General features: G+C 40.0%; 2 protein-coding genes and 1 long non-coding RNA gene across 3 annotated transcripts in view; 2 read left to right on the top strand and 1 right to left on the bottom strand.

Annotated features, from left to right (window-relative positions):
- LOC308089095 (uncharacterized protein) overlaps nucleotides 1-18,538 on the top strand; it is a gene marked incomplete at its 3' end in the record, with an annotated part of 41,535 nt that extends 22,997 nt beyond the window's left edge. The window contains exons 4-5 of the mRNA XM_080433667.1: nucleotides 16,485-16,757; nucleotides 18,387-18,538. Coding sequence (XP_080289793.1) covers nucleotides 16,485-16,757; nucleotides 18,387-18,538 — 425 coding nt within the window. The remainder of the gene's footprint in view (nucleotides 1-16,484; nucleotides 16,758-18,386) is intronic.
- On the bottom strand, nucleotides 1,781-8,864 carry LOC308088249 (endosomal/lysosomal proton channel TMEM175-like; the record flags this gene model as incomplete). The annotated part of the gene is made up of 10 exons (XM_080432653.1): nucleotides 1,781-2,465; nucleotides 2,691-2,826; nucleotides 3,200-3,278; nucleotides 4,449-4,613; nucleotides 5,878-5,961; nucleotides 6,329-6,364; nucleotides 7,288-7,339; nucleotides 7,459-7,556; nucleotides 7,660-7,698; nucleotides 8,748-8,864. The coding sequence occupies 10 exons, from the start codon at nucleotides 8,862-8,864 to the stop codon at nucleotides 1,781-1,783; spliced, it is 1,491 nt and encodes a 496-aa protein (XP_080288779.1).
- Nucleotides 18,539-23,498: 4,960 nt separating the features above from the next.
- LOC308089371 lies at nucleotides 23,499-25,024 on the top strand. Its single transcript, XR_013933494.1, has 3 exons — nucleotides 23,499-23,613; nucleotides 23,779-23,835; nucleotides 24,356-25,024. It is a non-coding gene; the product is annotated as an uncharacterized lncRNA (long non-coding RNA).
- Nucleotides 25,025-25,738: the final 714 nt, after the last annotated feature.

The following is a 25,738-nucleotide window of genomic DNA, read 5'->3' as shown; positions in this document are numbered from 1 at the left end:
TCAAAATTAAACAATTTCCAAGTTTAATATCCCAAGTCTCTTTCAAAACTGAGTAGATATACAAATATTAAAGGAACATTACAGTCATTTAGCAGAACTACATACAAACAACCTACCTACAAAAATAAATAAAGCTTTAAAAGGGGTGGCATTATACACAAACATTTTTTAATCACACACTGACTCCAATATTTAAATTGCTTTTTAAAAGAAAAGGCGAACACAACACATTGATTAGATATGGCCTGCACATCTGACATTTGAACCTGTAACTAAACAAAGTTCCCTCTTCTATCATCATGTCATAATCAAACATAACAGTAACTGGACGGAGTGTCTATGCATCTTCAGTTTGTGTTCGATATCAAAGTTGTTCCTCCAAATCACACACCTTTTAAGAGATTCTCATTCATCGTTCTACAGACAAATCTATACAACACCCCACTGAGGAGAGTCCTCAATGCGTCATTGTCCTTCTAGCCCATCACTCACCCAGTTTACTACATAACCACAGGTTCAAATACCCTCCATCCTACAGCAGGGGTTCCCAAAGTTGGGGTCGCGACCCCACTTGGGGTTGCGGGACACTGACGGTGGGGTCGCGAAATTATTTTGGGTCATTAAAAAAATAATTAAAACATTTGAAAATTGTAAATCAACAGAATGGATGAAATACAATCTAAAAATGATTACAAATGGTACATTTTACCATTTTAATACATTGCAAATGCGCACCGAACGTGCGAGTCAATGGCCGAATTATTTTGGGGTCGCGGGCTGAAAAGTTTGGGAACCCATGATCTACAGTACACTCAATTCCACCTCCTGCTCCTCCAAAGTCATTGCACGTTCCCCACTGTTCTAACCCTCAATGTCCAGTGGGGGGGTTGACTCTACATCAGACTGTGGCCAGGGGTCGATCACTCCCTGCTATGTCAAAGCCAAAAATGGAAGAATCCATCTCCAACTGCATTATCATTTCTCTACTGTTGAACTTTACCCTTCTACATCCAATTGGCACTTTAAAATATTATGGCCATCCACAAGCAGCAAACTAATGGGGTCCAAGCACAGAATAGAAGATGTTAAAGAGGAAGGTGATGAATTAGATAAAGATGAAGTTTCCAACACCTGTATTAAAGACAGCTTCCAACTATTACAATTGTACAGACATTAATTTAAGGCCAAATATTCCAACAGCTTCGTAATTTTACACAGGGTATGTTTCAGGTACTTACAGTTTTGTGATGATTGGCCCAATTTATGTACTGATCCACGCCCTCAAAACTAAAGATATCAACACGTTGTATGTCAGTTTTTATAAGCTTGATCCAATAATACTGTTTAGGAGGAGTCTGTCTCTCCTTTCGCCTCACCTCAGTGTTACCTACACACCTGTCTCCACTCCCTCATCAGTCCTGCAGTATCTACTCACCTGCTGTCACTTCCCTCGTTTGTTTGCCCCAATGGTACAAGACGGGACTCCTTCGGCTCATTCTCTACAAGTTCTTAAAGCATGTCACAATGTTTCAGTTTTGCCTCCCTTGCCATTTCTTTTTTTGTGCGCTTTTCCTTAAACGGCACAGTACTTAAGATTTTAAATTGAAACTTATCGTGTTCGATTATTTTGTAATGGGTAATCAGATTTAAGGTACCGCTCACCTGAATCTAAATAAATAGGATCAATCTAACCCCACATTCCCCCTTAAGGCCATGCATATTTGCAATGCCCATTTCCAGTAACAAACATTTCACTTTCCAATGGCCACTTCCTTCAAAGCTAAGTGACTAGTGCATTAAAGGGCAATCTAGGGTCTTCCTCCTCCTCCTCCTCCTCCTCCTCTAAAACCGACTGAACATCTGGTCTATCAGGACAGAACATTAACCGCAAAAGCGCCAAGGCAACACGTACCAACAACCTTAACACCAGAAAGGCAAATGGCACCGTGATCTCCATCAGGTGAAAGATAGATGTGCTAAATCTACTCAAAATACACGTTAGAAAAAACGTCCCGAACGCTATACTCGGATACAACGCTAGCTTCGCTAGCATAAAGGCATGCTCTGATCCACCGTATCTCACTTTTGGGTGCAGAGTGTTCCGTTCATCAAACAGTGCGACGATCCAAATGGCTAGCTGGAATATGCCCGCAAAGAAGATGATGACACAGCTGATCTGAATGGCCTCCAGCTCGTTGCGGGAGTTGCGCGGGAACTCGTGGGTCAGCTGGTAGGCTAGAGGCAAGCCTCCGACGAAGGCGAGGGAGAAGGTGTTGAGAAGGCCCATGAAACGCGTGGCTCTGGTGACGTGGAGGAAGAGGGAGTGGTGGACGAACCAGAGGAGACCGACGGTGGCGAAGGAGCCAAAGTAAGCCAGGAATTCCGGGCCGTAGGACTGCAGAGCTGCGACCAGACTGCCGCCGTACTGCTTCTGTACCGTGTCTGCATCGGGAATGTTGTCCTCGCTGAAGGCCCCACAGGACATGGAAACGGTGATTAGTTCAGATTTTCTTTGACACATCGATATAAAACACAAAAGAACCGCTCAAGTCGACGGACTTGATGATCCCTTGGCACATGTGGCCTGCTGTACTGAAATGTTTCAGTGAAAATAATTGATTTAAAAAAAGGTATTTACCCTCCATTAATCCTACTGTATTATGACAACAAAATAAAGGGATTCAACAAACCAAATGTCCAGGATGAGGAGTGTGGCTACGATGGCGTAAACTCCGTCACTGAAAGCCTCCACGCGCTCTTTGCTGAGGGGTTCATTGGGGTGGTACAAAAACATCTGCATGGACTCTGGAGTCTCCTCCCTTTGACCTGAAACAAACATACATTCATATTCTGTAACAAAAAATCTAATCTAAGCAGAAAACCAAACTGGAGCCTATGTTCTAATGGACCCAATGTAGTTAATATTTAGTTATAAGCTCTTTAATACTTTTCATTGGTTAAATATTTATAAATCCACAGATAGACCACTTAACTTCAACTTTCTAAATCTTTCAAAAAAAAATAGCTGAGCTACAAGAACATGCACAGGAGCTCTTAACCAGAGCGGAGTTACGTGCTCCAGCTTTAGGTGACCACCTACCCACCTTCACGGAGGTCACTTAACCAGCTAAAGATCCTTATTGATAAGATACCAACTTGCTCTACTGCCCAACACTGCTTAAGATGAATCATTCCTTACCAATGGCTTTGCTGCGACACCACTTTAACGACTGGGTGATGTATGGCAAGAAGATCACAATGGCTAAGAGCACGTAGGCCTGCGAGACAAAATGAAAACAAAGTTAATAATAATAACTTTATTTATATAGCGCCTTTCAAAAACAAGTTACAAAGTGCTTTACAATAACAACATTTAAAAAGTACAAATCAGACATTAAATTGCATATATAGTACAACAATTCATAGTCTAAGAAAAAGCTGTGTGAGATACTAGTAGACAACAGTTCAGGTGCTCACTGGATGCAGGAATATTAATATGTTTATGACAAGATTTTAAGAGAATATTTAATACTTCTGCCCTTATGTTATATGTAGGGCTGGCCCTACAATCCAAAAAGTGCAATTCATTATAGATCCATATAAAACAACAACATTTTAAATGAAAAGTAAGCCTAGTAGCTTGGAAAATGTTATATCCACAAATTTGCAAATGAACTCTTCAGGTTGTGTGCCAAGAAGCCTAATCTGTCCACATTGTCAGGTAGAAGGGAATTCCTTCTCTTTATTGACAATATAATATCCAGCCTTCGGAAATATGCGTTCCAATGGAAGTTGCAGGGATGCAAAGACAGTGTTTCACTGCCACTGGTAGTTACGGGTACCGTACTGTTTGCCTTCCACCACGCAAGCTGGCTGAACTACTAACTGCCTTGCTTAGTAGTAGTAAAAAGCCAGTCCAATTTAGGTAAGATACTGTATGCTTGACAATTGAAATTGATTTCACAATTGATTTCTTTGTGCTATTCAAAAACGGCAGATCTACAAGCTCATATGAGCTTGTAGATCTGCTATTTTTTGAAAAAACGAAATGTTTTGCAAATCTTTGAATATATACGTTTTAAAGCTAACATTTACTCCGATCTGTTCTTCTGGGGGTCCCTGGAACAACATATTTTGAGATGGGTGTCCGCGGCCAAATACATATCATTTTGGGGGTGTTTGACATGGAAAAGTTGGAGCACCACTGATATAGCAACATAAACGTGTTTTTATATAGCCAAAGAAATCTTAAAATGACACAGATGTGTTCCTGGTCTTAAAAGGTTAATAAAATATATAATGGGTCAACTTGACTTCTCTTAAACAAAAGGCAGTCAGACTGTTCTCTCAACTCGATCTATGACGAGCACGCCAGAGAACCCAGCTTGACCCGTTTCTTGTTGCAAATGAATAGACAGAAAGAGAGAACATTTTAAAGCACCACCGACCACTTGGAAGAATATGAACGCGAAGATACTGGCGAAGAAGCACATGATGGGAACCCTCATGATGACCTTGAGGATGTGGTGCTTGTAGAAGGTCTGGTTCTCTGAGATCTGGATCTGCTCGTTCAGAAGGAACGGACGGCTGAACGCATAGACCACAATCACAGCCTGGAGACACATGAGAGAGAGAGAGAGGATAAAGCTGCACTACGTAAGATTTATGTCCTTCCCGCGATTCGAACATGCAGGTCTCCAGCACGGAAAACACAATTTCTGTCACACAGAATGCCTGCTTGGGAAGGGGGTGGGGTGTTGCGCTTCATGCTTCAGGCAATACTACTTTTCAGCTAGTAGTGGTCCGATGCGACCATAGGGTTTAAATGTCCTTGCGTCTAAATCTCCAACCTCCTCATCGTGTACCTGATGAAGACCTGATGGGCGAAACTTAGTACCTCCAAAACAATTTGCTCTGAGGGAGCATTTAGAGTGGTGTGTGGGTAGTTATTTATTATCTTGATCTTCAGTATTCTTCATCCTGCACCCGTGTTTGTTTTGGATGTGCGTGCATTGCTCTGGAGTGGATCTGTTAGTACTTGAGCTCAAGTAGCAGAGGGAGCGTGAGCTCAAGTGTTCCTTTATTTTGATTAGAAATAAAAGGAGAATCATGGCAAACAAATGGAATGGAAATCTTGTATGTCCAAAATGTTACTTTTCAGGAAATGGAATAAAGAACCTGTGTTCCAATGGATCCAATGGATCCTTTAGCCATTGGTTAAATAATTATAAAAAACACAGACAGACTTAACCACTTTCACAAATGTTCTAAAATATTTTGAGGGACACTCTTAAGCAACGAAGTAGGGCATTAATTTGCAAAACAAAAACAAACCTAAAAAAGTTTAAATATGGAGATACAAGCTTTCTGCCCGGCATCAACAATATGTTATATTGAGTGAATACACACATTTTAAATTAGATTTAATTAGAGAAATCAAAGCAGGCCTTCTCTGCTACACATGACACATACTAACTGTAGGGAAAAGATCATCCATTGGTCATCAATGCTGAGTGTGTAGAGAGGCTGTCTGGGAATTGGAAGATCGGTTTGACCCTCGGCTCGCCCAATGTACCGTATGTGTCAAAGTGTCCCTGAGCAAGACACTTAAAACAGCCCCCTCCCCCCCCAACCCCCATGCGCGCATGAAAGTCACCTGAGCAGCTATCTGCTGGGTGAAACTGTAAAAGCAATTTATCCTCCCTCAGGGCCAAGAAAATACTCCCCTTTCCCTATTTAATCAGAGGAACTATAGGAACTAGGGGAAATAGGCAAAACAACTGCAATACAAGTATTAAAACTAAATAAAAATCACAGGCATTTCCTCGTGGTTTTGATTCCTCTCTGTTCATTTTGCACAGCAGACTCCTTCCTTACCTGAATTAAACCTATCACCATGACACACGCACAGAACAACAGAATCCCCAAGATGTTGTTAGGGAAGGTTGCCATGAGGCTGAACTGCAGAGGAAAGAAAAAGACAACCTTGTTACGAGTGTGGAAAAACAACACCAGAGTCCACGCTTTCTGTTCTGTTGTGAACAAGAGAATCAACCGGCTTTATGGTTCATTCTGAACCCTGTTTAAACAATATGAGCCAGATGAGGAAACTGTGTAAAAAGCAAGTGTGAAGGAGGCATGGTCATGGACATTCAATGTTTAGTCACATGCAACTACAACTACTAAAGCTATTTAACCAAACAGGTTGACTGAGTGAGAACACACTCTTGCAGCAGTGTATAATGATGTACCCTTTCATAGACCCACCACAGCTGCCTAACATTATTACAATGCCTGTGAGCAGGACTCTCAGTCGACTTATACTCACTGTGTAAGGTAGAAACGTTATCAACATCATGCAGGCCTGAAACAGAACCGAGAGCAGAACTTAAAATTAGAACAGAGGGAACCTTTTCACCAGAGAAAAACAGACATTACTATTTTATCCACCCTCTACTACCATTCAAGGCATGACATAACTCTAACGTACATTTGGCCCATATTAGTTACTAGAGGTTCGGCCCTCATACCTACGTCGCACCGCCGATCCGACCCATTGTAACCGCCTGTCTGTGTCCCTTTTATACCCATATGGAGATATGCCCATACCCTGTATATTGACATGCCCATATATGGGCGTATTGGTTGGATCGGTGGTTCTGGACAACTGGATATTCATATATGCCCAATTGCCCATATATGGACATATCGGTCGGATCGGCGGTTCTGGACAACCGCATATCCGGTAGGCACCACACTATCTCCAGTCCTTGCAGATGTGCGAGCCGAGTTTAAATTGGTCGGTCCCATATGTGCACATGACCATATTGTGTGCATAGCAGTCGGATCTGTGGCTCTGGACAACTGGATCTCCATATATGTCTATATATGGGCATATCGGGTTTGTTTATGGTCATGTCTCAGTCAGAGTGACGTGGCTGTGGTCCGTAATCAGGATAGAGAACTTATACTGGATACAAGATGAACAAGTGAAATTGGAAGTGATTACACAAAGACATTAGCAGACAAAATTGGAACTGGAACACTAAAGTGAAGCTGATAAATGGGAACGCTCTCTTGATTGGATGATATTGGCAAACCACCCGAACATTAACTTTCTGTTTATTGAAGAGCTGGAGAGACCCCAGTTACTGAACAAACACTCTATATAGCAATGCTTACTATCAAAAATATAATTATAGCTTCAAATTTATAATGAAAAAAAAATTGTTTCAACCAAAACATATAACTAACACCACCTTAAAGTCACGCCTGTTTGACACTTACGAGGTTCAGAAGTGCAAGACTATCGTCAATTCGTTCAATGACTTGAAACAATCTGTGAAAACATAAAACAGGAATGAATGAATGAATGACAAACATGTTACAAACAAAAACACTGTTACATAAAAGATCATGTGAAACAAAACTGAAAATCTATAAAGTTATAGCATATACCTAACATGAGCAGCCCATGCCATAGTGACAATCATGAATGTCATCAAGTATACAGCAATCTTTGTTGACAGCATCAGTTGAATGCTTTCCCTTAGCTCCTAACAGACAAACACACGTGGATTTAGTATGTCATAGAACGTTATTATTTACAGCAATTTGTTTGTTCTGCATCAAGAGTGTGTTATACTAACTCATTATTACCTCGTTATCTTCAATCTTGGTATGTGCAACAGGTAATATCTATAAATAAAAGAAAATAGCAGTTATGTAAATGTAACAGGTGGAAAACGTGTGTTGTGCAACTGTTACATGGGGGAGAGGGGTTCACAAAATGGGATGCATCATCCAAATGCATATCATTATATTATACCTTTAAATAGCAATTTGTGTACATGCAAAATATGATACATCACTCTTTTTTTATATATATATATATATATTTTTTTAAATCATCTAACATATCTATTGTTCGTGAGAATGTCAAATTATAATATAATAATTAGTCTTTAATGTTTGTATTAATAAATCAGTGTTTATGTCCTTATTGTCCTGACATATAATAAATGTAACGTTAACGTTTGTAATGTCTTTCCTACCATGACAGTAGCTATAATAGATCATATTAATGTGTTGTAATGCAGTCCTACCATGACAGTAGTTATAATAGATATAATGTGTTTTAATGCAGTCCTACCATGACAGTAGCTATAATAGATATAATGTGTTTTAATGCAGTCCTACCATGACAGTAGCTATAATAGATATAATGTGTTTTAATGCAGTCCTACCATGACAGTAGCTATAATAGATATAATGTGTTTTAATGCAGTCCTACCATGACAGTAGCTATAATAGATATAATGTGTTTTAATGCAGTCCTACCATGACAGTAGCTATAATAGATATAATATGTGTTTTAATGCAGTCCTACCATGACTGTAGCTATAATACATATAATATGTGTTTTAATGCAGTCCTACCATGACTGTAACTATAATAGATCATATTAATGTGTTGTAATGCAGTCCTACCATGACTGTAGCTATAATAGATCATATTATTGTGTTGTAATGCAGTCCTACCATGACTGTAGCTATAATAGATCATATTAATGTGTTGTAATGCAGTCCTACCATGACTGTAGCTATAATAGATCATATTAATGTGTTGTAATGCAGTCCTACCATGACAGTAGCTATAATAGATCATATTAATGTGTTGTTGTAATGCAGTCCTACCATGACAGTAGCTATAATAGATCATATTAATGTGTTGTAATGCAGTCCTACCATGACTGTAGCTATAATAGAGATGAGTGCGTCGCTGTAGGCCAGCAGTCTGTGAGAGGACTGAGTGCTGCTGTGTCCAGCAGGCGCTGCATGATGATGATGATGGTCCATCATCATGATGATGTTCCTCCTCTGCTTGGTAGGCCTGTCCTGGTAGGCCTGTCACAGTTATTACATCATTTGCATAATCACAATTATTGTTTAGAAAGCCCTAAAAGGCAAACAGAAATGTATTTTAAAAATTATTATTCCAATGTTCCAAGCCAAATAAACAATTAAATCGTTATAATCTCCAATTATTTGGCAATTAATCTATTATGACATGATAATGTCAGGCTGCCAGCCCTACCTCCTGGTCCACAACAACCACATTAATCTTATGATATTATCATATTATCTAATAATATGTCATGATAATGGTAGTTCCAGGCTGACAGCCCTACCTCCTGGTCCACAACAACCACAGTAATGTAGCCTTAGGCTTTAAGCCTTGGATCAAGACTATCATAGATGTATTGTATCGAAGTCTGTCTTTTACTTTCGTGTCTAGTCTTGGCCTGCACCCCCCAGCCAGTGCGTCCTGCACTTTCACCAGTAAAGCCCGTACTTCTCCATACATGTACAAAACAAATATATAAGGTGCTTACCCGGTTGTTCCAAATGTTAAGTCACGCTTCGGAGTCTTTGTGCAATGTATTAGTCCGTATTTCTCAATAAAGAAGTGTTTTAATCCCGTCTGTGGCCCAACGCCATTCCCCCCCCCTGGTTTACTTCCTGTTTACAGTGGGTGTAATTCCGCCTTTCACCGGATGCGTCCCGTCACTACCGCCCCTTGAGGGGTGCACCCCCCCATTTCTGAACCCCCCCACTCATACACACCCCCATTCCGAACCCCCCCCCCCCCCTGGGGGGGTTTAGGAATGGGGGGGTGCACCCTTTCAGTTTTAATCACAGGTTAAGGATGTTATCGCATTTTTGTTAAATGAACAACACAACTCTAATTAAAATAAATCCTAGATCAACAAGTCCTTGATTGGTCCTAAACTAAGCTTTATTTAACCCTTGTTGGTGCTCATTTCACTGTGAAATGGAATAGATTAGATTCAAAGTGTCCCTCCCTATTGTCATGATATGTTTATGTTGTCAAAGCGAGTCAAATAAAACAATAAATAAATAAATGTACAGTCAGTCTGTCAGGTTGTTCACATCAACATGTCTCTTTCTCTAGTAACTGCTGATGTTTAATAAAATAATAATCCTGATTGGCTGTTGAGTGAATCAGGAAGTGAAATACAAGTTTGGGGAGTTTCCAGTGAGAAGCTTCAACCAACCACACGCACGCACGCGCGCGCACACGCACACACACACACACACACACACACACACACACACACGCGCGATTTTAGCCTCTGTCAGTAGGGGGGGGGCAAGATAGGAGGAGGAGGGGAGGGGGGGAAACAGGGGGGGGAGACAAAAGCTATGGAACTCTGACTGGTATTATTTTAAACTATGGAATTGGAAATAAAAGACCATATTCACATGGTGGCCATTTTAGCATTTTGCATTGAAGAAACAGGGTGGCATTTCATTAACTTAATAGCAAAATGGCCGCCGTGTGAATATGGTCTTCAGAGACCACACCCCCTTGTCACCCTGCATAATAATACATATGTACAGAGTAGGCCAGTGGAGTGCTCCAGCATTTCATTTGGGTTTTCTCTTCTGAAGTGACCAGATATTTTACTTTCTGATTCAAGTTGTCCCCCTTTCTTTCTTTCTTTCTTTCTTGTGTTTCTCTTCAACAGAATCAGAATGATCTTTATTGTCACATCACAGGTTAAAGGTGTAAAGAAGTGGGTGAAATTATGTTTAGTGCAGCTCCATTGTTTTAGTTATTTTCAGAAAGAGAAAGAAAAGAAGACGGGGAGGGGCAAGGAGAGAATAAAAGATGAATTAAAGATATTTACAGACAGTATGTACATGAGGTTAGACATAAGGTGCATCAGCAGCAGCTATACTGTTCATGATATGTGAAATAATCCATACTGTCCTCTTTCCAGAAACAGATGATGTAACATCATAACTTTAATCTGATTGGCTGATTCTTCTGAACTAAAGAACGAGTCCTCCTTCATTCTCTTTCAGACTCCAGAACTTCTCTTTCAGTAAACATCTGTTTATTCTGATCTTTTTATTCTGATCTGTTTATTCTCATCTGTTTATTCTCAACAGTTTATTCTCATCTATTAAATACAGTTCAGTTTTGATCAGTGTTGATAAAGATTACAGCCACCCTCCTCATGCTGTCCTCTGTACTTCATTTCAAAGCATCCCAGGAAGTAAGTACATTATATTTATGTTATTATATAATATATACATGTGTATACGTTTATAAACCAAATATGAACGATGCACAATACAAACAAATGACACACACTGGCACGCACACGCACGCACGCACGCACACACACACACACACACACACACACACACACACACACACACACACACACACACACACACACACACACACACACACACACACACACACACACACACACAGAAACAAACACACACACACACACACACACACACACACACACACACACACACACACACACACACACACACACACACACACACACACACACACACACACACACACACACACACACACACACACACACACACACACACACACACACACACACACACACACACACGACCAGTGTGTTTTTAAAGACATTTGATGGTTTCAGCAGTGAGATGTAATGAGGCTTGGAATGATGCTTATTGAACATGAACAGCATTTTACCAGTGACGCTGAACACGCACGCACGCACGCACGCACGCACGCACGCACGCACGCACGCACGCACGCACGCACGCACGCACGCACGCAGACAAGCGATTTTAGCCTCTGTCAGTAGGGGGGGCAAGATTTTGTCGGAGGGGGGGGGGGTGGGGAGGAGGGGGGGGGACAAAAGCTATGGAACTCTGACTGGTATTATTTTACACTATGGAATTGGAAATAATAAACCATATTCACATGGCAGACATTTTAGCATTTTGCATTGAATAAACAGGGTGGCATTTCATTAACTTAATAGCAAAATGGCCGCCGTGTGAATATGGTCTTCAGAGACTGCACCCCCTTGTCACCCTACATAATAATACATATGTGCAGAGTAGACCAGTGGAGTGCTCCAGCATTTTATTTGGATATTCTCTTCTGACCAGATATTTTACTTTCTGATTCAAGTTGTCCCCCTTTCTTTCTTTCTTTCTTTCTTGTGTTTCTCTTCAACAGAATCAGAATCATCTTTATTGTCACATCACAGGTTAAATGTGTAAATTAGTGGGTGAATTATTTTTAGCGCAGCTCCATCGTTTTAGTTCTTTTCAGAAAGAGAAATAAAAGAAGACGGGGAGGGGGGCAAGGAGAGAATGAAAGATGAACTAGAAAAAGTGCTCCTCGGAGCACAGGTCTCCGCCAGGTCAGGTACGTTCTTGTGGCCTCCTGGTGGCGCTATAATAGGCCAATGTGAAAAGGGTGCCATTTATTCTTAGGTCGTTCACGGCAATCGGACACTGCATTCATGATTTGAGGCATTTTGTTCCAAAAATGTGTTTTGCTAAATTAGACCTGCTGGTGGCGCTATAACAGGCCAATGTGAAAAAGGTTGGCATTTCTGTCTTGGCCTAGTGGGAATGTGTTTGTGAAATTTCACGGAAATCGCAAGCTGCGTTCATGATTTGGGGCATTTTGTTCAAAACGGACCAATCCTGCAAATTTTGGAAGCGAACCTTAGCCAATGAGGATGGAATATGTGAAATCGGACAGATCCGTGTTGATCACATGACTATAGAGATACTGTGTACCGATTTGCATGACGTTTGGATAAAATCTGTAGGAGTAATGTAAAAAAAATTGGCTTTGCACAAATTGGCCACCAGGTGGCGCTATAACAGGCCCATGTGAAAATTTCGAGGCAGAGGTTCTGAATTGGCATCCAGGGAGTGTGTGCGCACAGTTTGGCAGCGACCGGGCCAACGGTGCCAGAGATTAGCTGCTAACACACGGACAGGACACACAGACACACACACGGACACACACACGGACACACGGACGGACGGACGGAGGGTAAAACATACTCTCTCGCCATGCCTTTCGGCCTGGCGGAGACAATTAAACAAAGATATTTACATACAGTATGTACATGAGGTTAGACATAAGGTGCATAAGGTACAGTATGTACATTAGGAGACATGAGGTGCATAGACATAAGGTGCATAAGGTACAGCATGTACTTGAGGTTAGACATAAGGTGCATAAGGTACAGAATGTTCATGAGGAGACATAAGGTGCATAGACATAAGGTGCATGAGGTACAGCATGTACATGAGGAGACATAAGGTGCATAAGCAGCAGCTATATACTGTTCATGATATGTGCAATAATCCACACTGTCGTCTTCTTGGAAACAGATGATGTAACATCATATCTTTAATCTGATTGGCTGATTCTTCTGAACTAGAGAACGAGTCCTCCTTCATTCTCTTTCAGACTGTTTATTCTGATCTATTTATTCTGATCTGTTTATTCTCATCTGTTAAATTCAGTTCAGTTTTGACCAGTGATGATGAAGATTACAACCACCCTCCTCATCCTCTCCTCTGTACTTCATGTCAAAGCGATCCCAGGAAGTAAGTACATTATATTTATGTTATTATATAATATATACATGTATATCTACTGTTATTATATAAAACCAAATATGAATAATGCACAATATAAGCACATGACACACACACACACACACACACACACACACACACACACACACACACACACACACACACACACACACACACACACACACACACACACACACACACACACACACACACTTTTAGTACCTGTATATACAGTATTGGATCTTGAATGTTGGTCCAAATACAAACATTAAAACAGATGTTAGGAACTGTTGTTGTGACATCATGATTGAAATAAATCATTCTGTATGAATTACTTTCATAATAAATGTTTGACAGGAAGCTACTTTTAATATCCAACCTTTCACTTCATATAAGAACAAAACATGCAGTGGTGTAAAGTAACTAATTACATTTACTAAAGTACTGTACTCAAGTACAATTTTGAGGTACTTATACTTTATCTTTACTGGAGTATTTCCAATTTCCAGTACTTTTACTTCTTCTACACTACATCTCACAGGCAAATATTGTACTTTTACTCCACTACAATTATTTGAAAACTTTATTTACTAGTTACTTTAGATCTGCTATTTTCAAACATTTTTGTACTTTTACTTTTGGTATTTTAAGTACATTTTTATACCTATACCTTTGTACCTATACCTTTGTATTCTTTTTTAATTCCAGACAGTAACAGAGTACTTCTAAATTGCAGTATTGATACTTTTACCTAAGTAAAATATTTGAGTACCTTTTCCACCACTGCAAACATGATTGTTTAACATGATGATTATGTGTTATTGTCACTGTGAAGAAGTTTGTTGTTGAATTTAATTTCATCTTTGTTTTATTTTCAGTGTTCCATGAGGACATTAGAGTCACTGGCTGTTCAGACACAGTTAAAGACCCATATAAAGAGTTCATGTATGCACTGGATGGTGAAGTGTCGGCGTACGCAGACTTCAACAAAGGGAAGGTGGTGGATTCTCAGCCTCCGTTTGTAGATCATATGACCTGGCCTGCAGACACTTATGAAATAGCTTTGAATCAGCAGGCGCTCTGCAAAGCCAACCTGGACACCATTCGCACTGCCACGAAGAAACCACCAGTGAAAGGTACATGAATACTATGAACACAATAGTTATTAACTAAAACGGTTGAATATATTTAACATGAATGAAAATGTTTAAACATGTATATTAAGCATTTATGGTGAAATATTTTCTAAATAATATGTATTTCTAGTAAACATGAATATGTGCTCAAGGAGTGGAGCCTGAGCTGTAGGTGAGGTGTAGATGGTACAACTATGTAGATGCAGTGGTGTGTTCTACCGTGTTACACTATATACATAGCATACTGTAAAGATTTTCTTTTTGAAGCGTATAGCATCCAAAAAGCGTCTGAGGAAACGTATCCAGTGTTGATTTGGTGAATCTATCTCTGGTGGGACACTATTTTAAAGAGGTCACGCGCACGTGGCTTAACACCTACACTACAGTTCACACAATGGACAATTGATATGCATCTAGGCTCATTCCTATGTTAATTCACCTGGTGTGACACCCGGCAGTCGGCAGCCTTTGTTGAGGTGTGAACTTAAGGGTTGTTTTAATCGATGCATGTGCGTGTGCGTGCTCCTGCTCAAAAGACTGGTGGGACGGCGTGTTACCGCGGCCCATGACCAATGACCACTGAGCGTATCTGATACACTTTAATTTATTTATTTGGATTTTAAATTAAAAGACATATGAATCATGTCAAAATCCAAGATAATACAATTATACAACAGTTACCATCAAAATGTTCCTGTGATTCATGAATTAAATTACAGAGGTGAGTAACTAAGTACATGTACTCAAGTACTGTACTTATTTACAATTTTGAGGCATTTGTACTTCACTTGAGTATTTCAAATTTCCAATACTTTTACTTCTACTCCACTACAAATATTGTACTTTACTCCACTACAAGTATTTGAAAACTTTAGTTACTAGTTACTTTGTAGATTTTGATTATTATTACAAAACATACAGTAACCACTTCAGCCCTATAGGCCATTTGAAAATAGCCGATCTACAAGCTCACAATGCGTCACTGATCACGATTTGATGCATTGTGAGCTTGTAGATCTGCTATTTTCAAAAGATTTGTATACATTTCAAAACTTGAAATGGGACATTTTGTATAATGAGTACTTTTACTTTTGGTACTTTAAGTACATTTTGATGCAAATACTTTTGTGCTTTTACTCAAGTACGTTTTGAATTACGGACTTTTAATTGTAACAGAGCATTTCTCTATATTGTAGATCTGCTATCGGCTGGGGGTGGGCGTGGCTTCTGAGGACCCCCCAGAAGTCAATGCACTCATTCAATTATTTGAATTGAATGATGATTTATTTGATACATTTGGGGGTTATATAAAATATTGCAATTTAAATTCAAAAGCAACAGTCTAGTGTTTTCATTTAGGATTGCAATGCAGGCTTTAATTACAGTATAAATAACTTTTTATTGTTTAATATAACTCAGCTGATTGTTATAATGATTGACCTGGTATCCTATAGTTTCTTTGAGGCTCTACATTGTTCTCTCTACTCTCTACTTATGTGACTATTTACCTTGTTTGCTGAGTCAGTGGAGGGAAAAGTACTCAAATGTTTTACTTAAGTAAAAGTATCAATACTGCAATCTAGAAGTACTCTGTTACAAGTAAAAGTCCGGAATTCAAAATGTACTTGAGTAAAAGTGCAAAAGTATTGGCATCAAAATTGACTTAAAGTACCAAAAGTAAAAGTACTAAAATGTTTGACAGACAGACAGACAGACAGACAGGGTCCTTGTTTACTCAGCCATATATTCAAAACATTTTAATGCCAGATTTCACATCCTGAACCTATTTTAGACTTTATGTAGAGACATATTTGGCCGATGGGGGGCAGTTAGCCTAGTGTTGATATTATACAGATGATAATAAAACTGAACATTAATGACATTTTTAATTGTCTATTTCCAGATGGATATGTGTTCTATGACACTCACCGCTGTGTGTTTAACTCCAGTGAGCTGAAGGACATACAGTACATAGAGTCATTGAATTTTGATGGTGATGAGTTCGTCAGGTGGGACAGTAGAGTAGATCAGTATGTTGGATACACTGAGCTTGGTGTGAAGAACGCAGAGCGCCTCAATAAAGATCCTGGAATACTGGCTTATAGGAGAGCATACCGAGAGACATTCTGCAAACACAACATTGAGCTCTACTACTCCTCTGTTCTGAACAAGAGAGGTGAGCTGATCTCAGAGCAGCACTCAACACTCATCACCTCATAAACTATAACATGAAATCACATGATTCTATTCAGAGATGATTAATGGTGTTGATATTGATTTGATAATGATTATAAAACATTACTTAATCTGCTGACAAACATTTCAGATCCTCTTAAACACTTAAAGGAGTAGTTCACCCCAAAAATGACTTATTTTCTATCAATTACACCCCATGAAGCCTTGAATTCATGGAGATTTTTTTTAGTTTTTGTCTCATTCCTGAGACAATAATTTGATTATTGGTGGAAAGATGCTAATGTATCCGGTAGGAGACTCAAAGGAGACTCTTTGAGTCTCCTACCGGAGAGACCGTCGGTCATTAAATTATTGTCTCAGGAATGAGATGTCGTGTAAAATAGGCAGCAAACTGCGTGTTAGCAGGCTGGTTGTAATAAAGAAGAGGAGAAGAGAAGAGACGTCAGGTGTCCAGGTTCCATGTTCATTTATTCAGCATCAAACAAACAGCATCATAGCAACTTCATCCAGGGGCAGAGCCCCTGTCCACCCCCCAGCAGCCTCACGACGTGTGACAGTCCTTCCAAGCACCCATCTTACACAGTTCTTATAGTAGACCATTTACCAAAGATGCTATTCTAAATAGTCATATAAGGTATGTACTAAAGATAAGAGCGACACAAGCATAGGTACACATACAAATAGCAATGACCATTCGGCTCAGCTGTTAGATTCTCATAGAATAGAACTCAAGCAGAACAAAAGACATTCAGTAAGAGTAAACACAAACAACATCACATCAGACAGAGCAACTGTAGATACAGGCATCGAAATTACACAATTGAGTCATAGGGTGATTTACCTCAAATTTCAGAATAAAAATAGACAGACTGTTTCACAAAATAAGAAAGAATATCGGTATTTAGAAACGTGTCGGCTTAAATCACTACGTAGTCATGGATCACATGGCGCTCGTCTGACGATAACGGCAATACTGGAACTTATTTCCCAATAAAACAAGCTTAAAAATATAAAACAACCTAGAAAATCTTATTCAGAGAAAATACATCAATATGCTCACGTCGCATCAAAATGCATTTCCCTTCCAATTAGTGCGCAGGCCTTTCTGTTCCTTAAACTCTAGAATAAAATGTACACAGCCAACCATAAATATTTTGGCATGAACGAATGTCTCCTTTACCTAGAAAGGGACCATAACACACGTCCACCCTAATATGATAGAAGCTGAAAGAACACAGTTGAATTACACTCACCAAGCCGATAACACCCCCCTCCCGACCAATGTCCCCCCCCGCCGAGCAACCAAAAATACAAACCATTTAATTACATATGATAACTACCAACGGAAGTGCCCACATTGATAACAGAAGGACAGTGTACCCTCAATGAAATAATAAATCACAAAGTAAACCCACATTAAATACAAGAGACCAGAAAGTGAAACAACAAAATCCTCACGTCACACTGTTACTCACGGCAACGAAAACAACGCTCCGTAGTTTAAACCACTTTATCACCAAAAATACAACCTCTCTCCTGAATGTTCAGAGTTCCCATCCGATAATGCTGCTGTTGTCGCCTCTATCTCAATATCCACGTACCTCAGCAGAAAAGCTGAGCGCAGGTCCAGGTGGTTCCATTGTCCTCCAGCCAGAAGATAGCCTCTCCATTCTCACACCACCTCCCCCCACGGATAACTTTGACACAGAAAGTTCTCCGCTCCGCCATCTCCACAGCCAAGCGCTCCATCGAGTAGAGTAGTGGTGTAGCCATCTGAGATGTGGTCCCGAGGCCGAGCAGTCAGCCATCACAGCGTCGCCGCTGCGAGTCCTTCATCGTAGGCGTAGAAACCAGGTCGAGCCGACGTCTCCAAGGCTTGCTTTGCGGTGGTCCTCCCCGTCGTAGGAAGACACCCACGGATCCGATCCTCCTCACAGGCCTGTTCCCACGGCCACCTCAAAATACACAGGTTCTTTAATCGAAGCACACACCCGTAAAAGTGAGCACAACGATGGAGCTGGCTCGCCAAAATGTCGTATATGATGAGGCATTAAACTGCGTGTTAGCAGGCTTGTAGTTGTAATGAAGAAGAGGAAGAGAAGAGACGTCAGGTGTCCAGGTTCCATGTTCATTTATTCAGCATCAAACAAACAGCATCATAGCAATGTCATCCAGGGGCAGAGCCCCTGTCCACCCCCCAGCAGCCTCACGACGTGTGACAGTCCTTCCAAACACCCATCTTACACAGTTCTTATAGTAGACCATTTACCAAAGATGCTATTTTAAATAGTCATATAAGGTATGTACTAAAGATAAGAGCGACACAAGCATAGGTACACATACAAATAGCAATGACCATTCGGCTCAGCTGTTAGATTGACAGCTGTAGCTGTGTTAGAATTAGCACATTCACCAGGCATTCACCAGTCACAACACTCATGATTACTCTTCTGACTTTAGCAAGGTTACATTTCACAGTTCCATCTAGTTTAGATTAATATAAGCAACTTAGGGTCCATAATATACGCTAGAGACAAAAACAAAAAAAATCTCCATGAATTCAATGCTTCATGGGGTGTAATTGATAGAAAATAAGTCATTTTTGGGGTGAACTACTCCTTTAAGCCTGATTTATACTCTATCCTAACACGCTGTCACGCAGTGGAAATAGCAGATCTACAAGCTCACAACATGTGGTGTCACCATCGTACACCGAGTATAAATGAAACATATAGATCTATTTGTTTGTGTTTTCACCCTCATATAATGACCTGCCTAAAACAGAGACACCAGGATTAATGTTTTTAAATGAACTTTAAAAAGAACCATGCAGGCTAAAACACACCTCTATACACTTCATTTCACCACCTGATTTTAATTATTGTCTTTACTAGTTTGTTTTGTATGTTTTTAATCACTTTAGCAATATTTTACAGGATTATGTTTATTTATATATTGTTTTGTTTGTTTCTACTCTAGTTCATTTGAACTATTTTCATTAAATTATATTTAATGGTTTATTGTTGTTTATATAAAGCACTGTGTAACTGTGAATTATTCAATATGTTTAAATTAAATTATATAAATGAAACTGTAGACTATTGTAGAATCTACAGTAGGGCTACTCTATGAAATGTTATTCTTTAGTGCCATCTGGTGGCCAAACACTGACACTTACTTTGATATGCTACAGTACCGTGCCTATATAAATCACCAACATAGACCCTGAAATTGATTATTGATAAGGCCATGTTATTGCCTAATGTATCCAGTTCCACATATAAAACATTTTACCATTCAATTAATCTTTGAAAAGTTAAAAAATAAATGACAACACACCAGGGTATAAATTGTTGTGATTGAGTCACTCCAGTAGCAACACATGTTCCCCATAGATTTTGCATAAGCCTGCAAGGTCATCAAGGCTAGGTCTAGTGCTACAGTCTTCAGATTATGGTGGTAGATTGGGAGTGAGTCTGCAGCTCTAACTGCAATGGGGAGTTTGTTCCACCGTTTAGGAGCCAGAAGGGAGAAGAGTTTAAGACGTGTGGAGAGTTGTCCAGGGTGTTTTAGAGAAGGGGGAAGAGTCTGGTACATGTGGAGCGTTGTCCAGGGTGTTTTAGAGAAGGGAGAAGAGTTTAAGACTTGTGGAGGGTTGTCCAGGGTGTTTTAGAGAAGAGAGAAGAGTCTAGGACGTGTGGAGCGTTGTCCAGGGTGTTTTAGAGAAGGGAGTAGAGTCTAGGACGCGTGGAGCGTTATACAGGGTGTTTTAGAGAAGGGAGTAGAGTCCAGGATGTGTGGAGTGTTGTCCAGGGTGTTTTAAAGAAGGAAGAAGAGTCTAGGACGTGTGGAGCATTTTCCAGGGTCTTTTAGAGAAGATTCAGAGTGAGCGGGAAGGGGTTGTAGGGTTGGATCATGCTTGAAGATATGGGGGTGTCATACCTTTGGTTGCTTTGTACACCAACATCAGTGTTTTGTACTCTGTGAGGGCAGCACGTGGGAGGGAGAGGAGAACAGGGTAGAGCCGGGAAACGTTAACATTTTTGGCTGTTTGAAGACCAAGTGTGTTGCAGCTTTCTGGATCATTTGGATCTTATTTGGATGATATACAATTATTAATGATAATGACATGTTCCTATGACTGGTATATTATAATAAGGGTAATAATAATAATAATAATAATAATAATAATAATAATCATATTTTTTTAGGAGTGGAGCCCAAAGTGAGACTGAAGTCAGAGACTCCCCCTCGTCGTGGTGAACACACTCACATGCTGAGGTGCAGCAGCTACGACTTCTATCCTAAAGTGATCCTGGTGACCTGGTGGAGAGGTCAAGAACCTTTGACCTCCGGTCTCTCCTCTACCGATGAGCTGTCTGATGGAGACTGGTACTACCAGTACCACTCCTACCTGGAGTACACACCCAGGTACACACCTAACAGACACCTATACATAGAAATACACACCTAATAGACACCTATACATATATTCTTAAAAATAAAACAAATGGCCCATTAATTGGTAGGCTAATATTAAGTGTCTCACACACACACACACACACACACACACACACACACACACACACACACACACACACACACACACACACACACACACACACACACACACACACACACACACACACACACACACACACACACACACACACCTCACGAGTTTATCACCAGTCCACTCCAGACACAACCACGCAGCAAGCTCGTCGTCGTGCACGCATGACGAACGCACACAAAGACCGGTGCGCAAGTGTGCTATACATGAATACACACAGAGGAATACGCTATAACGTATCCCGTTACTAAGTTTCTTCTGCCTCTTGCCTTCCTATTTGCTTCTGCAATGGGGAGGGAATAGTGGAATACACAATAAACACTAAAGCGGAGGAGAGCCCAGCAGGGCATTCACGCTCCTACACAAAAATAGTCAAACAAAATATTAACAAAGATCAACGGATCAATGTGTCGAATCGCGGCACATTTCAGCGTGTAGATCGGCGTCTGTCTGTCTGTCTGTCTGTCTGTCTGTCTGTCTGTCTGTCTGTCACTTAATATTAGCCAACCAATTAATGGGCCATTTGTTTTACAGATCAGGAGAGAAGATCACATGCATGGTGGAACATCCCAGCCTGACCGCGCCTATCAAGATGGACTGGGGTCAGTTACTATAAACTAGTGTAATCGACTGTCTAAATAGCAGATATAAGCCTTGGGATGTGCTTGAGCATGGCATTGTTAAAGAACTTTACCACTTTTTTTGTGGATATGAAGTCATTGCTGATGGTCAGTTGAAAGAAATATAGTTCATTCACTACGTCACTGGGTGGTGAATTAGACTAGGTTTCTAAAAAGAGAGCAATAGGCCTCATGCAGGAAACAATTTAAGAACACATTTCTTCTTGTTCTTATCCTTGATTTTCTTCTTATTTTGTTATTGTGGGGGATTCAGTAATATTTTCTTACTTTGCTCTTAAGGTAAGAGCATATTTTAAGAGTGGTCAAGAGCGCTCTTATACTGACTGAGATAAGAGTCCACATATTGTTTATCTAATGCTAGAAAGCAGGCATTTTACATTTGAGAAATATATAAAATGCATGAATATCAAGCTCCTAGTGCGGCACTGAGTGCCGCACTCTGAGCTTGTATATCTGCTATTTTTGAAAAATCTTTGAATATTTGTATATATTTTTAAAGTGAACATTTTTAACTGTCAAATATCTCTCAACATACTGTATGTCTTAATTTATCTGAAAAAAACTAGACTTTTAAAAAATAGCAGATCTACAAGCTCATAGCGCGGCACCGAGTGCCTCGCTATGAGCTTGTGCCGCGCTTTTATGAGCTTGTATATGCTATGTTTTTTTCTTATCGTGAACATTAAGTGCAAATCTTTGAATACATATATTTTTTAAAGCGAACATTTGTAATTGTCAAACGTCTCTCAACAGTCTTAATTTTTCGGAAAGAAACTATTATTGCTATATCGGTGGTGCTCAAACTTTTTCTTGTCAAGGACCCCCAAAATGTTATGTTTTTGGCCGCTGATCCCCATCAAAATATGTTGTTCCAGGGACCCCCCAGAAGCAAATATTTGAGTTTAAAAACAAAAGAAATGTTTTTATAAATTATATTCAAAGATTTGCACAAAAGTTCAAGATTTAAAAAAATAAATAGCAGATCTACAAGCTCGTAGCCTATGAGATTATTGATTTGATAAAAACAGATAAAAGACCAGATTGATTTGATAAAGCAGATCAAAGAGTCATCATGTTTTTTTCAATGTGAAAACAAGACAATTTTCTTAGACAGAACAAGCGCTGATGTTCTTTTTTACAAACTGCCTCACAGATCTGAGTCTATGACTCTGTCCCAAGATACTTTCTGCACATTCCACAGCCTGGTTTATAATCATCATAGTAAAAGGTTGATTCATGTCTTCTAAAATCTATCATCATATCCTTTGTTTTGGATGTATTTAGCTCTAAGAAGGACATGTCACATCAGGTGACAAACTCCTCATGGACGAGACCAATAGGGTTGGACTCATTATTACTGAACAGACTCACAATGACTGTGTCGTCTGTTTATTGTTTATTGTGTTTGGTTGTTGTAGCTTATTGTCAGATGACTCCATGTCAGAGTCTGTGAAGAACAAGGTGTTTTAATCTACTGATATGATATGATATGATATTTGTATTGTCAGATGACTCCATGCCAGAGTCAGTGAAGAACAAGGTGGCCATGGGAGCATCAGGTCTGGTTCTGGGTCTGGTCTTGTTCCTGTCTGGATTCATCTACTACCAGTGGAAGAAACGAGGTGATTAGCATGTTTAATTAACATGTTTAATTACAACCCTAATGTTGCTGTGTTGTTGTGTTATTGTGTTCACATTTATGCATTTTATGGAGAAATACACACGATACAGTACATATGATGATGTGTCTGGTTTAACTGTCTCTCTTCTTCTTCTTCTTCTATCAGGTCGTATTCTGGTGCCGACAACCAATGAGAATCTCTAGACTCCTCCCACACACCCAGGTTCACTTCCTCTTTCTTTTTACTAAACTTTTTTGTTTGTTTTTTCAATGTATAAAAGTGTATAAAACTAGAAAACATACACAAAACAACATGCTTGTGTAATAAGTGAAACAGCTAGCCTGGTAAACCATCACTAGCAGATCATTCCATCACTAGCAGGATCAAAGACAGAACATTGTGGTCCAAAAGTGAGTGTTCTACCAACTGAGCTGGGCTTCCTACTAAGATACACTATTGACAAAGTTTTGGTCAAATGTTGTTTCTACTTTGATGGTTACTGTAGTTGCAGGGAGGGTGCTGGGAGGTTAGGTTTTTTAAGTAGTTTACTAATAACTTGTTCATGATCTATTATCCATTTATAGCATAGTTTTAAATCGTTAAATCATTAACAAACATTTAACAAGTTATGAATGACTTGGGAATGATTAATTTACTGTTATAAGGGTTATTATTTTAAAGTGTTAATATGTTCACACAGTTGATAAATTCTGATTCTTATTGTTTTTTTGTCTTTTCACAGAACACCTGGGTGTGTTTTCAGAGAAGCAGAGAGTCATCGCTGCTCCACGGTGGAGGGAGGACGAAATACATGTGTGTCCATTCAGCTTTTAAATAGTCATAACAGCAGCACAATGATCATCAACTTTTTTCACTAATGTGTCCTTTAAACAATTCAAAATGCTAAATGGCTAGCCAAGGCTAACGATAATTACTGTCTTTTCCCGGTGTTTCGCAAAGGTTGAAGTGGTTTTGAGGTGAGATTAAGGTTAGGGTTAAGGTTAGGTTTATAGACATAGTGTTTGTGAGGTTAAAGGTCAGGGTTTAGAGTGAAGGTTAGGTTTATAGACATAGTGTTTGTGAGGTTAAAGGTCAGGGTTTAGGCGCCACCTGGGCAACACACCAGAGGAAGAGGGAGTCCCAATTAGTGTGGGCGGTTCATCAAACTACTTTGTATAGTTTATGTCGTCAGAAAACAAACATAATATTTCATTTCTATACTATATTGAAACATTAAATAAATGATCACACACAATCACAGTTCTTCAGAACATTAATATTAATATCCATCTGAATGGAAGTCAGTCAACCAAGTTTGTGAAAAGGGTTTTATTATTTTATAATTGACTATAAGTCATTTATTATGTAATCATTTATAATGTGTGATAATTAATGTGTTACGATCATTATGACATCACTGTTTCCCTGAGGGTCAGCTCTAGGGAGGTCTGAGGTGATGGGTGGACCTAAACCCTCTAGGGTGGTCTGAGGTGATGGGTGGACCTAAACCCTCTAGGGTGGTCTGAGGTGATGGGTGGACCTAGACACCTATAGGGTGGTCTGAGGTGATGGGTGGACCTAGACACCTATAGGGTGGTCTGAGGTGATGGGTGGACCTAGACACCTCTAGGGTGGTCTGAGGTGATGTGTGGACCTAAACCCTCTAGGGTGGTCTGAGGTGATGGGTGGACCTAGACACCTATAGGGTGGTCTGAGGTGATGGGTGGACCTAGACACCTATAGGGTGGTCTGAGGTGATGGGTGGACCTAGACCTTCTAGGTTGGACTGCGGTGGTGGACTTTTTTTTAAAATATTATTTGTAGGTCAGGCCATTAATCTGCGAGTTACCGCGACCACGAGTCAGAATTTTCTTTGTATTCACGCTATGCATGTGGACTGACTCTGTGTGTGTGTGTGCCTGTGTGTGGGTGTGGGTGACTGCGCAAGCAATCAGTGCTGATTGGCTGTTAGCTGGGGTCACGAGAGTTCAGCAGCACAGCAGTGAGTTTGTATGCTCGTACCAGCACTTTGCTAGCTGCCTGTTACCAACAGAAAAAGACTACATTTTGAACATACTGTAGCAACGGAGTGCTCACTCAGAGTGCGTTTTGGGTAAGCACAAGA

This window comes from Gymnoscopelus braueri, assembly GCF_963280865.1.
Source record: "Gymnoscopelus braueri genome assembly, chromosome: 7".
Lineage (NCBI taxonomy): Eukaryota > Metazoa > Chordata > Actinopteri > Myctophiformes > Myctophidae > Gymnoscopelus > Gymnoscopelus braueri.
This window is presented reverse-complemented; position numbering and strand designations above follow the sequence as displayed.